The sequence below is a fragment of the Betta splendens genome, chromosome 17 (genome assembly GCF_900634795.4).
Source record: "Betta splendens chromosome 17, fBetSpl5.4, whole genome shotgun sequence".
NCBI lineage: Eukaryota > Metazoa > Chordata > Actinopteri > Anabantiformes > Osphronemidae > Betta > Betta splendens.
In genome coordinates, this window is record NC_040897.2 from 9,268,308 (window position 1) to 9,281,953 (window position 13,646).

A 13,646-nucleotide genomic window follows, 5' to 3' on the forward strand; every position below is an offset into this window, starting at 1 on the left:
GAGGAGTCTCACACACCATCAGCACATCTGCTTGTTTTCAAACCTCACCGGTAGTAAATTCAGTGGAAACAGATCCGCTCTCATTTCCTCTCCTCACACCGCTGACAGACACCTCGTAACGCGAGCCAGGGCGCAGCACCTTTGGCGTGAAAGAGAAAACGGACAGTTTAGTCTCTTTAATCTTTTTGCATGTTTTTTTTTTTATTTTCATTTTTATCTCCAGACACAGACGGTTGGCTGAGATTAGATTATTTAAACCTAGAGCCAATTCTGGGCAAAAATAAACTGTCAGACTAACAGAAACTGGCTGTTCGGTCCCCAAATGGCAGATGAGTCTGCATAATGTGCCTGTTTAATCAGCTCTGCGACCTCAGGACATGAGCTAAACACACACACACACACACACACACACACACACACACACACACACACACACACACACACACACACACACACACACACACACACACCTGCAGGGAGTACTGGCTCAGCGTGGGCTGCAGGCGGAAGGTCGTCCGCGGCCCCTCTCCTCCAATGAGGCCGTAACGCAGCACGATCTGATCAATCTTGGCTTTCGGCGGCGTCCACTCCACAAACGCCACGGTGTCTGACACATCTCGCACAAGCAGCTGAGTGGGGCCATCAATCACTGTGTGAAAAAGGAGCTGAAGTTATAGGCTGTGGTTGTTATTGGTACAGCCCTTCCTGACTACTGCAATGTGTGATGTGTGATATGTATATTTAGAATTTATGGTCAGATACCATAACCTTACATTTCAGATAGGACTCATTATCAAAACAACTGCCAGCATTTGCGACTAATACAGTTAATCAATTACTGTTTCAATTTACTAGTATTTATCTATTAATTCTTATTTGTATTCAACAACAGACGCTTCTCGAATGTTCAACTTTATCAAATCAAACCTGCTCAGAAACTAAATCTTTCAGTCAAATTACAGTTAAATCAAATGATCAAATCATCAATAAAACAGGTTCTGGGTTGGATGCGTTTCAGTCAGAATTCCCATTCACTTGAAGTGGAGGGATGTGGGTTCACGCTCGCACCGGCTGCCTCCAGCCGCTGCAGCAGGACTGCAGATGGGGATTTGTTATCAGGAAACACTGTTTACAACCAGGCATGAACAACTTATCGGACCTGACACGCTGAGACGACGGGCTTTATCTGCGCAAGGTGGAAAACATAAGCCGTGATTAAAGTCTCTCCGTGCAGATTTAGGAAAACAACATGTGTGAACCGCTGCAAACACACCAGGCGTGATGAGAAAAGCCCGTTTTAGAACTGACACGAGATTCACTCATTTCCAGCATCAGTCACAGTAATGGGCTGATACAGATGGCATCATTAGCACAGTATTTTATTAACCTGTTGATGCTAATTGCCGCCTTCCTTCTGTTGCTTTACACAATTTAACTTGATTTTGATGTACAGTAGTTATTGTTTCATGTATCTATGTAAATTTGATTCCTATTTTTCAGTCTACTACAAAAAGCTGTACTAGTATTGCAGAACTTTACATTTCACATACTAACGTATCTGTCTTATAGTTTTTCTCAGGAGGAAACTGAGATGTTGTGTAGCAGGATGTCAGGGAAATGCTGACCTTCCTTTCTCACAAAGACTAGCAACTTAAGATGCATTCATGCTTTGTTTAGAAGCTTGAATAACTCCACAGTTTAGTTTGAAAAAGGTGGCAAACCATCACTCAATGTCAAAGCTTAAGTTTAAACTGCACACACCTTCCTGTTTGTGACAGCGTAATTAGTCTATGCTGTTGCCCCTGGGGGGATTCTGGTGACTGACATATTTCACTGTTATGCTTTAATGTCTTTCTTTAAACTTCTGAAATCTAAATAAGTTCCAGTTTCCAGCTTCTTGTGTTGCAGGTCCACCTTGATCCTTGATGTATTAAAAATTAGCCCCTTGGGTGTCGTCCTAGAAAACAACCCAAGGTACGTAGACAGCAGCGGAGAACCAGTTCCCATCAGCTGTACTCTCCCTGTGGGTCTCCTCTGACTCCTCGCTGCGCTCCCTCTGTCTCCGAGGAAGGATAAATCGTGCTTTTAAATAATTGAGTAATTTCAAATTTGTCTTTTCCTCTTTCTTTATCCAATAAGGTGTCCTGTAGTGGGCCGTTGTGAAAAATGTATGAAAGCGCAGCATGAATTATTAATAATAACTTAATTACAATGCACAAAATGAACAGAAATCTGACAGGGAATTGATGGTGTTTTGATTACAGACATTGGTTATAGACAGAGCTTGAATTGGATCTTTTACACTTGTCTGGGTGATGTCAGCAGGGGGAGGGGTGATGCTAATACTTATTGCTAGTATATGTTGTGTACTGTGTGTGTGGGAGGAAGTAGCTGATTAGTAGAGCAAGTTTTTCTCTGCCACATGAATATGTGTTATTTAATATTTTTGAACTGTTGAGGTCAAACAAGCAGCTCATAATTGTTATTTTCAACCCTCTTCCCATTGCTGAAAGTGTAATAATACGTTTGTTAATATATGTGCAGTAATTGCTGGGTGCTCAATCTTTAGTGAGGCAGAAAGAGAAAGGCAGACAGGCATGATTTTAAAGCCGTATCATATCCTAATGCAAAGCTGTATCATGCTTCATTGTACATACAGGTGGTGAGAGTAGCGGTGACCGGCTGACTCCGCCCCCGATCCCTGAGGGCCACCAGGTTGACAGTGTACTCCTCCCCTGGCCTCAGACCCGTCTGCACAAATGAGGTGATGGTGCTGGGCAGCTGCGCAGTCATTCCTCCATCATTATCCTGAGACACAGCACAATCACATCAGGGAGGAAAGTGGGACGCTGTTTGCATATTTCAAGTAAATGTCAGCTTCTGTGTAGCACAAACTTCTCCGAGTGAGATGAATCATCTGGCAATTAAAAGTCAATCCTCGCCAGTGTGACACAAACTGTGGCGGCTGCAGCTAATTCTTATGCCATTTATAACTTTCTGATCTGAAAAGTCAGACTTTTTTTTCCCCGTTGACTTCATTTGAAATGTATGGACGGTTTAGTAATTTAAATTCCCAAACTAGGTTACTTGGCAGAAAAGGCTCTTTATGCTACGCTGATAGTTCTCCAGCCATGTTCTGCAGAGGCAGCATTTCCAAAGGCCCCGTCACTCATCCATATGGAGCTCCTGCTATTCCCAGCTGTTCCCCGAGCCTCTGTTGCACATGGACTTCCTGCCAACAGGCAGATGTTACACCTACTGCTGCTCCAAGATCCCCAAAAGCCTTGCTCTATGAAGGCTCGTATTAAAACGGAACACATAACAGCTTGCTCCTTTCCTGATTCAGAACTGTAATTGGAGATGTAATCCATTTAATCACCTCGGCTAAATTAGCAGAGCGGGCAGTAGCAGAACAGCGGTAATGTTCCAATAACAAGTGGTATTCTGTCTCAATAATAACACAGTTAAATACAGGCAATGATGCTAAATTATACAAAATAAATCACTGTGGCCATTCATCACAGAAGCATGCAGCGATTTAAAACCCTCCTATTATTTATAGTAGATGCAAAAAACAAACATAACAGTTATTGTTAGTCATGATTACACTTAAATCCAATAAAAGCACAGCGGACATGTATACAGCAATTAAAAATGATAAGGCATAATGTAAATGCATCCACCTCTGTTGTACTGTAGCTGGCAGCGGTCTGATACTCGTTATAGTAGTTTAGAGCAACTTTATCGATTTATTACAAGGCTGAACTGTGTTGAGCAGGTGGAGGTTAGTTCTGTGAGAACACTGGCAGCGTGGAGCAGCGTTTCCTTTGAAGGTCGCGTATCCACTGTAGCTGTTTTCTACCAGCGCTATCGGCAGCTCACCCTCCCTCCTTCCCTGCCTCTCTGTTTCCTTTTTTACCGGAAAGGGGTTGATCGCAAAGGCCAGAGCTTTCATGCCCGCTTTCATTACGAGATTGTCAAAATTCACAATCCCCATTGCTGGATTGGATCCGCGGTGGTGGTGGTGGGGGGGGGTGCCAACTCGTACTGTAATATGATTTCCCCCGCGACTGGAGCAGCGGAGGGGAAGCAACGGGGAAGAACATATACATGTGCAGAAATGGATTGGGAGAGGGAGAAAGGGGTGAAGGAGGAAGAATGGGGCGGGCGGTACCTGGAAGCGTTGGGGATGGAGGATGGAAAATGAAAGCAATGGATTAGGATGGAAGGGTCACAGTGGGTGACAGATGATAAGAACGACACAGACAAGATTAAATAGAAGATAGGGCCAAGAATCAATCAAATGAAGCTGGGCCCAGGCCCATTTCTTTTTTATTCCCTAATAGGGCTTGGAATAAACACAAAAAGCATCAGAACAATCAGATTTACGGCTTGAAGTCAGACCAAACCAAAGGGTATCTCCCCCCGAGAACACCTTAAAGGAGAAAACCAATTACTGTGAGAGGGCAAGAGATTAGAGTGCAGACACTACCTGAGTTTACAGCAGCTGTCATAAGGAGGAGGGCTTTCGCGTTGTGCCTTTGAACCCGCTCCTATTGTGGTTTTATGAAGGGGTATTCTGGAAAGGGTTTAATGGCTCATCCATCTAATAGCCAATAAGCTTAAGACAATCCGCTTGTCTAATTTGGTACGGGCTCCAACTTGAGCAAACCCCCAAGAATCCACCACGTTATTTTTCCCGCTGCTTCCACACAGACGTTCAGAAAGTCGTTTGGAATTGGATTTGAAAACTTCTCCTTCCTTTAGCTTTTTATAACACTCGTCCTTCAGCAGAGTCCCGCACTGAGACCAACAGTGAGCACATAAAGTGAGCGTTCGCACAGTCTTACTCTACCTTGGGGAGGAAGCTGATCTCCCATCCATCGAAGGAATAGTGAAAGGGCTGCCAGTGGACTTCCACGGACGTCTCTGTGATGAATTTGAAGACTAAACCAAAGGGATTGGACAGATCTGTAGAAGAAGAGACAGAAGGTCTTCAGTGATGCACTCCCCTTACCACTAATCACGATTCTGTGTGCTACTGCAGCTTTTATGTTTATTTTTTTTTACTTTCTCGCTCCTGTGCAAAGAGATTTCCTAATCTAATCATCAGCCGTCATTAGCATTTATAAATTCTGGTTAAAAAGAAATAAAGACAGAGTTAAAATAACCAGTTTGGCTCAAAACACTGTGTGTGAAAAACATTTTTAAAACATTGTACAAAATTGGGTTTTTAATCACCAAGAGTGAGTTTTGATCTTTCATTACTGGTGTTATTTAGAGTAATAGCTGTGTTTAAAGCACATCGTGTCCCGTGAGGCTCAGGCGTTGATGGGCTAACGGCTCATGGGTTGACAGAAAAAGCAGGTCCATGGGGGGGAACAGAGAGAAATGAGTAGTAAGAGATCCGATTTCACTAGACACATCAAGCAGCTTTATTTGCTCAAATTTACCTGAGTAATTAAATATAATTAGTTATTTATTCAACTTTTGCAACACTGATTTTTGGCCTAAACAAATAACACCAGTTTTAATTACAGAATGCAAATGCTATTTCATTCAACATCAGCTGTGCAACTATAAATCTGCCTGGATGATCAAATATTATCTTTCATAATTACTATAAGTTTAATAAAGACAAATGGTCAAATCCCATCACCATTAAGAAATATTTGCTTTAGGCTCAAATGCTCCACTCTGACTTTAAATTCAATACACTTTCTAGTTACTGATTACTTGCAATGTTAATGATGTTAATTTAACCAGCCCAGTAACAGAGCCGTGTTTTGAGCAGTGGAAGCGCATGAAGCAAGTCTTTTTCCCTGTCAAGGTGTGATGAGGCGACATTAACATGACACATTCAACCACATGTGGCTGTGTGTGCGTGTATTGTAGTGTGGCTGCCGCTAAGCAGGTGTTACACGTAAGAATTGCAACCATTTAGCACCAAGCAGCAGCCAGTGTTCTCGCTTGACAGGATGTACCGAAAGTGAGAGGCAGACTGAGCGCACATCTGCATGGCTGACAGAATGGGTCGAGTCGTTTTGGGTGGGAGATGAAATTTAAATTTGAAAAGATGCTTTTGTTGCATCAAGCTAACACGCTAACGCCCAACGAGACCCCACCACCGCCGCCACACTCACAGGTCAGGACGGTGATGCTGTTCGGGACGCTGATGCTGTTGTTGATGACGGCGAAGACGTTGACGTTGTACTCGAGGCCTGCCTCCAGGCCGGAGATCCTGCAGGTGGTGCTGTTCCCTGGCATCCTCAACTCCAGCTGTACGCCTGTGAGAGTAAACACACATCAACTGTGGATTTGTGAAGCTACTGAGAGTTAAATTACTGCACGCGATTTGTTGCTTTGGAAGGCCAACACAGCTCCGCGCTTACCTCCAGGGCTGCTGGGTGTGTAGGTCACCAAGATATCGGTCAGCACAGCTGAGCCCACCCACGCAAGGTCAATAGTGCTGTCTGTTGTGTCCCGTACAGTCAAGTTGATGACGGGCGCCACTGTTAGAAGGGAACAAAATCAACAGCAACAGGTGTAAGCACGAACCGTTTTCACTTTCAGCAGTTCACAGTTGCTCTGTTTTCACATTTAACCTACCAGAGTTAGAAGTTTGGAAATTTGTAAAAGCGACATAAAGAACTGTGAGAAAAGACTCTGCCTGTTCTGTTTTGGATCGCATCAGCTTGCATTTGTATGCTCCTTAAAAAGTTAAAGCAATGACACAGCTCACTGAGAACATCTCACACACGATCAGGTCGCATTCCAGCCCATAAAAGAAGCCAGAGAGGCTGAGCATTGGGAGAGGCGCTGTCATTCATCCAGGTTGAAGGGGAGATTGTCACGCCGTAAAACCCGAGAGTTGGCGCTGAATGTAAATGTGGAGGCATAAACAAGAGTGTTTACAGCTCCCTCTGCCAAGAAAAGACAGTACGAGTGGAAGCGGGTGAAGGACGGCGAAGAGAAAACACAAGGTAGGACGCGTAAAAGTGTAAGCACAGAGGAGGAGGAGAGAGGAGGAATGAGACAGCTTCAGGAGCGTAAATGACTCATGGATGGGGTGTTAAATGAGGCCGAAACAAGAAAGGGGGGGGGGGGCAGGCCGAAGGAATAAAGGAGCAGCAAGCACAATGGTGCCATAAACAACCTCTCAGCCCCTCGTCTCTACAGCCTGTGATACAGGAGCACAGCACCGACTCCTCCTCAGGGAGCCGTCGGGTACTTCAGCAGCTGCTCGGGCTGCTTCCTCGCACCCGCGACAGATGGCTCCATGATGGAGAGCAGCTCAGTCATTACCAAACAGTGAACTTGTGCCTGGCAACGACTCCGGCCGCATTCACTTAGCTGCAGTGGAGTCCCTTTATTAACGGGACGGAGCGGGTAGGGAAGGAAGGAAGGAGAGGAAGCAATGATGCGCAGCACTGTATGATGCTTACAGTAACACACATGCATTAAATCCAGTAGAGAGTCAAGTTCAGACTAAAGGGAGGACTTTGGAAAAGGCCAAAGATCAAATCTGAAACTCACATTCTGAAAAAGCCTCCAGGTAGAAATTAGAAAAAGAATCAACAAAAGCTTGAAAGCATTATCTCAGCTAATTATTTGTTGCTCCACAGACACAGTGTTGTGCTGCGCACAGACCAGATCAGCTTTACTCTAATTCAAATTCAAACGCTCAAGGTTCGTCCTGGCGTCAGTTTCTAGAGGGTGACGCGATGAAGGTTGTTCATGAATCCGGCCTAGAGTGTGTAGGTCTCATTAGAGCTAATCAGCATGCCATCATGGGCACATGGAGCAGGAAGTACTCAACCAAAGCCTTGACAGGGAAACTCCAGCTGTAGCTTCAGAGCGGTCCCTAACCTTGGGCCTGCTTTATGTAAGAGCGTTTCCCTTGTTAATGCACAGACTGCGCTAGGGTTTCACTAGCGAGTAGAGCATTTCTGACGCTACGAGTATTACTGTAAAAGTCATTTTTAAACATGCTGAGATTAAGCAAACTATGAATACACAAACTGCAAACATGCAAAGAGTCCAGTCTATCCACACCACCTGTTACCGTACCATGATTAATTACTGCTGAGAAGTAAATTAACTGCAAGCCTGTGGGGATTTCCTGAGCTGGAATACAAATTTGATTTCTAATCCCACACTTCGCTAAAGCGCCCAGAGGCAGATATTGGGTAAAAAAAATAAATAAAAAACACCCTTCAATGTGTTTCGGGTTGGAAAATGTGGCTTCACACATTGAGGAGGATGCATTGTCACAGAGCAAAAAAAAAACGTTTGGGATTTTGAAGGATTTTTGACACAAGCTGCAGCACAATTCCTGTCAAACTGCGATAACAGTCTCAGTCCTCGCGCTGACGAGACAATAAATGACAAAGGAAAACACCAGGTGCTCTTTGTCTGTGCGGCTCAGCTTAAGGTGTGCGGCTGTATTACTTTTAAAGCGTCTCACGCCCACACACACTGCAAACCAAGCACTCACCAAAAGGACTCTGAACTCCCCGACTGGTTTAGCTTCTTCGTTTGAGTCGTAAAAAGAGCCGCCGCCAGTCCAGAGCCCAAGTTCTATATTTACTGTATCGCACTACTATCAATCTGACAGCTCTCAAACAAACTGACAGTTATTATAAATCCAATAAGGAACCAATGACATACGACATGTTAGTAACCAATGCACAGGCCTAAAAAGCTGCATCACAGCGAAGAAGAACCTAAATATGAGCTGTCACCGGTGTCAGAATGTCACGGCCGCGTCGCAGCCTCTCAGCCCGACGGTGGAACACCGGCGCTGTCACGGTGACGCGCCGCCGCCCGCCGCTCTGCGGGTGGATGTGTTTTCACGTAAAGACGCCGACGTACCCATTTAAATTCAACAGGCTCTGCTGTTTCTCACAGTGGCTGGATGTGGGCCGCCGTAGCCAACACACATCACGCCTCCCTCAGCTTCTGATAACGTGAAATACTTAAGCCGCTCAGCTTTTAGGTCTCTGGTGACTGAACCGCTGCGTTTAGTATTCAGCTACAAGACCGGCTCCTTGAACTTCTAATTGTAAAGACATAATCAATTTGAACACCCCCACTTGGTGCAGGTATTAAACAGAGGGACAGTGCATGGGCGCGAGCCTCAGCCATGTGATTTTCTGTCCCTGTCGTTCTCCAGCTCGCTCCACTGTCCGTCCTCATCCATCACGCTGCTGACAGGCGCCTGAAATGGCAAAGGGGGATGTAATATTTCGGTTTGGAGAGGCGGCGCTGAACGAAGCCAAACACCGCACAGAAAGGGACTCAGCTGCGGCCAGCGCCGCAGTTCTGTCTCCGGATGAATGTGACTTTTGACAAATGAGCGCTGTTACGGCTTCTGCTGTCCAGCGAGTCCCGCGGCCGCCACCTGCGTGTGGACGCGTAATGGGTTTGTTTGTCACGACTGCACGCGTCCTGAAAACGATGCGGCCTGAGAGTCCTGCTCGTATTTTGGTTCTGATCTCAGACACATGCGTGAATCCCTGCAGCAAACCAACACTATAGTATTCTAAATTTCCACAAAAGCCATAATTTGAGCTTCAGGACATGGGATGGATGTTTTTTTTTTATGTTTGAGGATTAAATAATTAATAAGGCATTCACTACTGTACGTACAGTATGTCCTAATGGTACATGGTTGACAGATGGTTTACTGTAAGCTCTTTATTCTTTATCTTAATTTAGCCTGCATGACAAGTCTGCACCCAAACAAACCTCAGAGACAGAGGCAGCAATTTACGGAACGGGAAATTTCCCATCCAGCACTCTACCAGAAAACAGCCGGGAGCCCCTCCATCTAACGCCGGCGCCCTCACTGCTCCTGCACAGGAATTCAGCCTGAACCGTCCGCGGGTCGCGGGTGTCATTTCGAAATCTGTTTAAGGCCGCTTTCACTTGATCCTGGTCACAGTGACAGCGAGCGTTCGGGGAGGACAGCGTGTTCGCTCCAGGGAACCGAACATCAAGTGTCAGACAAACCAGCTTTGGAGTCGGTCAGAGGCCTGAGCTCCCTACCGGAGTTGCAGTCGTCCCCGGCGAAGCCCTCCTGGCAGGCGCAGAAGCCCTCCCTGCACACGCCCTTCTTGCTGCAGTTGTTGGCGCAGTACACCAGCGAGCAGTCCTCCCCCACGTAGCCGGGCCGGCACCGGCACGTGGCGTTGACGCACAGCCCCTGGTCCGAGCAGTCGTTGAGGCACCTGCCGACCATGCAGTCGTCGCCGGTGAAGGCCTCCTCGCACACGCACTCCCCGTCGATGCACAGGCCGCGGCCGGAGCAGTCGGCCGGGCACCTCGGCTCCGAGCAGTTGTCGCCGCCGAAGTCGCGGTCGCACACGCACTCGCCGTCCACGCACGCGCCCTGCCCGGAGCAGTTGTCCGGGCAGCGGGGCTCCGAGCAGTTCTTCCCCGTCCAGCCGTCCTCGCAGATGCAGCCGCACAGGTCCAGGCTGAAGCTGCCGTGGCCGCTGCAGCCCGGGATGAAGTCCAAATGCCCTGAGCGGGAGAGAGGAAGCGTTTTAGGCAATATTTGCGTGGATTCGTCGCGGCCGACGCAGCAAAACTAAGACATCAGAGGAAGCTGTTTCGTTTCTGTCACAGTCCTCCCCAGCTGAGAGTTTCGTCCTCATCCTGATTCACATGGCGACTGCTGGAGATAATCACATTCCCACTGTCGAGATGGAGCGTTTTCAGAAAATATTTGAATGAGGTGACGGTGTCAATGGAGCAGATCCTTCAGCCGTAATGCATCATATTACTCTGTCCATGCCAGTCCCCTAATATTATCATGGCAGCATCTCCTGAATGGGGAACACGTTTTTTTTAGCAGCAGCAAAGGTTTCCTCTCAGCTTTTAGACCAAGGCCGCGCAGCAAAATAAAAAGTTGCCCTCCAACATCAGTATTCTGCTGCCGTCTCTCTCCTCCTCATTCATTGTATAAACAGTTTTCTCTGCCGAGCACCATATACTGAGACTGTTTTGAATGTGTTTCTTCTCTGTCTCTCCGCTTCCAAAAGCCTAATGACTGATGCCACATATTTTCCCTGCGAAGGCTATAAATAAAGTAGTACATACAATACAGTATAAACAAACAGGCAACATAAAAAGGCGCATCCTGCAACTTTGGTGCGGGTGTTTGGAGGGACTCACCCATGGCTGAGCCCTCACCGCAGCATCCGGATCCACACTGAGCTCTGAGCATAGACACCTCCCTCTCCAGCATCTCCACCCTGGTGGCCAGCTGCTGGATGGCGCTCGTTGCCGGACAGGCGCACGCGGCTTTGGGGATGTTGATGCGGTGCGTGAACGTCACCTGAGTGAGCAGGTTTGTCAGGATGAAATGCATTAAATTGACAGCGTGCTATATGAGTGCTTTTGTTTGCGGGCCACAGTCTGATCTCATCCTCTGCGTCTGCTCTGCTTTCCAGTGCTGTCAAACCCATTGCTGCTCAATGTCAGCATCCTATCGGACCAATGATCTTCCATCCTTTCTCTCTTAAAGCAGTCAATCAAATGTTTACATGTCTTTGCAATTGTGCTTGTCGCTCTTTGAGATGCACAACAAACCGCAACTCACCCCCTGTCCATCACCTACACAAGCACCGAGACGCTGTCTTTAAGGTTTACTTGAACTTTTTGCTGCCTCGATGCCTTCATGACAGCGTCAGCTCTATGTTACTGAGATATTTGATTGATATCACCAAGGAAATGCCTTGTGTGAATAAACATCGTGTACAGTGGAATCCTTTCAGCCAATGCTGAAGCACCGACCTGGCTGTCAGCATCCATTGTCTGCTCGGTGTATTCCGTCGGTCCGTTTGGATCCATTGGACTCTCAACAGATGATCTGGATCCCAGCTCAGCATGGGAACCTTTAGAAAAAAGAAAATATAAATGCAGCATGTGTGTGTGTCTTTGAGGCAACAGTGAGTTTCAACCCGAACACAAAGAACCCACTGGTACCGGGGGGCGGCGGCACCGAGGCGTCCAGGTCGACGGTGCACAGAGACTCCAAGGGAACGTTGATGTTGTAGACGTGGTTGAAGATCACGGGCTGCTCCCCCAGACTCTGGTTGGAAGGCGAGGGCGCCCGATCCCCTCCCGCCGCCTGCCTTCGCACTCGGGTGGTGCGAACCAGTTTGTTGCCTCCTGATGGAGCAGCGTGAGCGGCACCCTGGAGCGGGAGACAACATGTAACACAAGGCTCCGCACGAGGTTTGGACTCAGGGGTTTCCAGCAGTTGTTTTCACTCTGTCTCGTGGTTATAGATTAACTGAGCGAAGACGCGAAGAACCAAGGGGCATAGAACAAAATGACTCTAATAGACAGCATATTAGGGATTTTCTTGTTTGCTGCAATGCCAACAAAACAAATTCTTTTAATTAAAAATTTGGGTCATTTGCTAAAGACTGCGGTGCAGTGTTTCCTTCCTTTGTGACTGGCAGGGAGCTCAGAGAATTTCTTTTGATGCGCACAGTAAGCAAGCAATATCCAGAGGGACATGAAAGATAAGCGGACTATTTTATCACAGGCAGACGCGCTTAAACATCGGTGGATCAGTAGCTGAACATACAGACAGCAGAAGAGCGAGAGGAGGAGCCGGGTGGAGCAAAGCTGGCAGAGTTATAGTCGTAGAGGCACTGAAGCCAGAATAGACCTGGAGTGAATGTGTGACCAGAGTCAAGTGATTAACACGGCTTCTAAAAATATTAGATTGCAAATAAATAATGAGTGTGGGGGGAATAAAAGCCCCGGGCAGCTGCAAACAGAACAGAATTGGACGGGGCTGCTTTGTCTCAACCCGTTTTACCTGTAGAGCGAGAACGAGAGCCAACGCCAGGATCCAGGTTGCCGTGGGCACGGTGGCCCCGCGATGCTGCTGCGACAGAGGCATGCTGGGAAGACACCTCAGCACTCCTGTCCACTCGCACCTGTGGAGACATGAGGGAGGTGTGAGTGGAGCTGGATGGAAATGAAGGCTCGGTGGCCGCGTTTTCTGCTGGAGCTGCAGTTACAGTATGTACTGTGTGTGTGTGTGTGTGTGTGTGTGTGTGTGTGTGTGTGTGTGTGTGTGTGTGTGTGTGTGTGTGTGTGTGTGTGTGTGTCACACTGCCAAAAGCTTATCCCCTGTAAATGGTAAATTAATGCCTTTGATCTGCTGTAAAATAATTGGCTTTAGAACAAAAAAGACACTCTTAGAGATTATGGAAGTGACTGAGACCCTTTGAATGTATTTCACTGTGCAATAGCAAATATTTGATCTTTCCACTCGGGAGCCGTATGGAAATATTGCTCAGGAAAGGCGCTGATAGATGTCGTATTTCAGTAGAGACATGGTTTGAGTGATGCTGCTCTAATCCCCTCTCCACCGAGGAAGGGAGCGAGAAAGAAGCCACGCCGATGCGGATCCTTCGAGCACTGAGACCTCGCTCTAAAAAGGCTGCTTGAGAATATCACCTCGTTCCACAGGAGCCAGGTGCGATGACAGAAATGAGTCTGTATTCAAGAAGCCCCTTTCTAACTACAGTACAACACACCTCGCGTTGGTGACGCAGCCTCCACTCATCTGGTGCCACGTGGGATCTCCTTATCCCTCATAACTGGCTCTGGCTGTT

At 47.1% G+C, this 13,646-nt stretch overlaps 1 protein-coding gene across 6 annotated transcripts in view; it reads right to left on the reverse strand.

Moving 5' to 3' along the window:
- Positions 1–13,646, reverse strand: part of tnr (tenascin R (restrictin, janusin)) — a 108,313-nt gene that overhangs the window by 30,977 nt on the left and 63,690 nt on the right. For 5 of the 6 annotated variants that reach the window (XM_029130807.3, XM_029130808.3, XM_055503655.1 and 2 more), the window contains 11 exons: positions 12,842–12,962; positions 11,995–12,205; positions 11,803–11,903; positions 11,182–11,344; positions 10,051–10,527; positions 6,393–6,512; positions 6,144–6,287; positions 4,856–4,971; positions 2,658–2,808; positions 471–649; positions 49–139 (listed from right to left, as the gene is read on the reverse strand). In XM_029130807.3, the coding sequence (XP_028986640.1) occupies positions 49–139; positions 471–649; positions 2,658–2,808; positions 4,856–4,971; positions 6,144–6,287; positions 6,393–6,512; positions 10,051–10,527; positions 11,182–11,344; positions 11,803–11,903; positions 11,995–12,205; positions 12,842–12,962 (1,874 nt within the window). The remainder of the gene's footprint in view (positions 1–48; positions 140–470; positions 650–2,657; positions 2,809–4,855; positions 4,972–6,143; positions 6,288–6,392; positions 6,513–10,050; positions 10,528–11,181; positions 11,345–11,802; positions 11,904–11,994; positions 12,206–12,841; positions 12,963–13,646) is intronic. The other variant, XM_029130809.3, reaches the window with a different exon arrangement.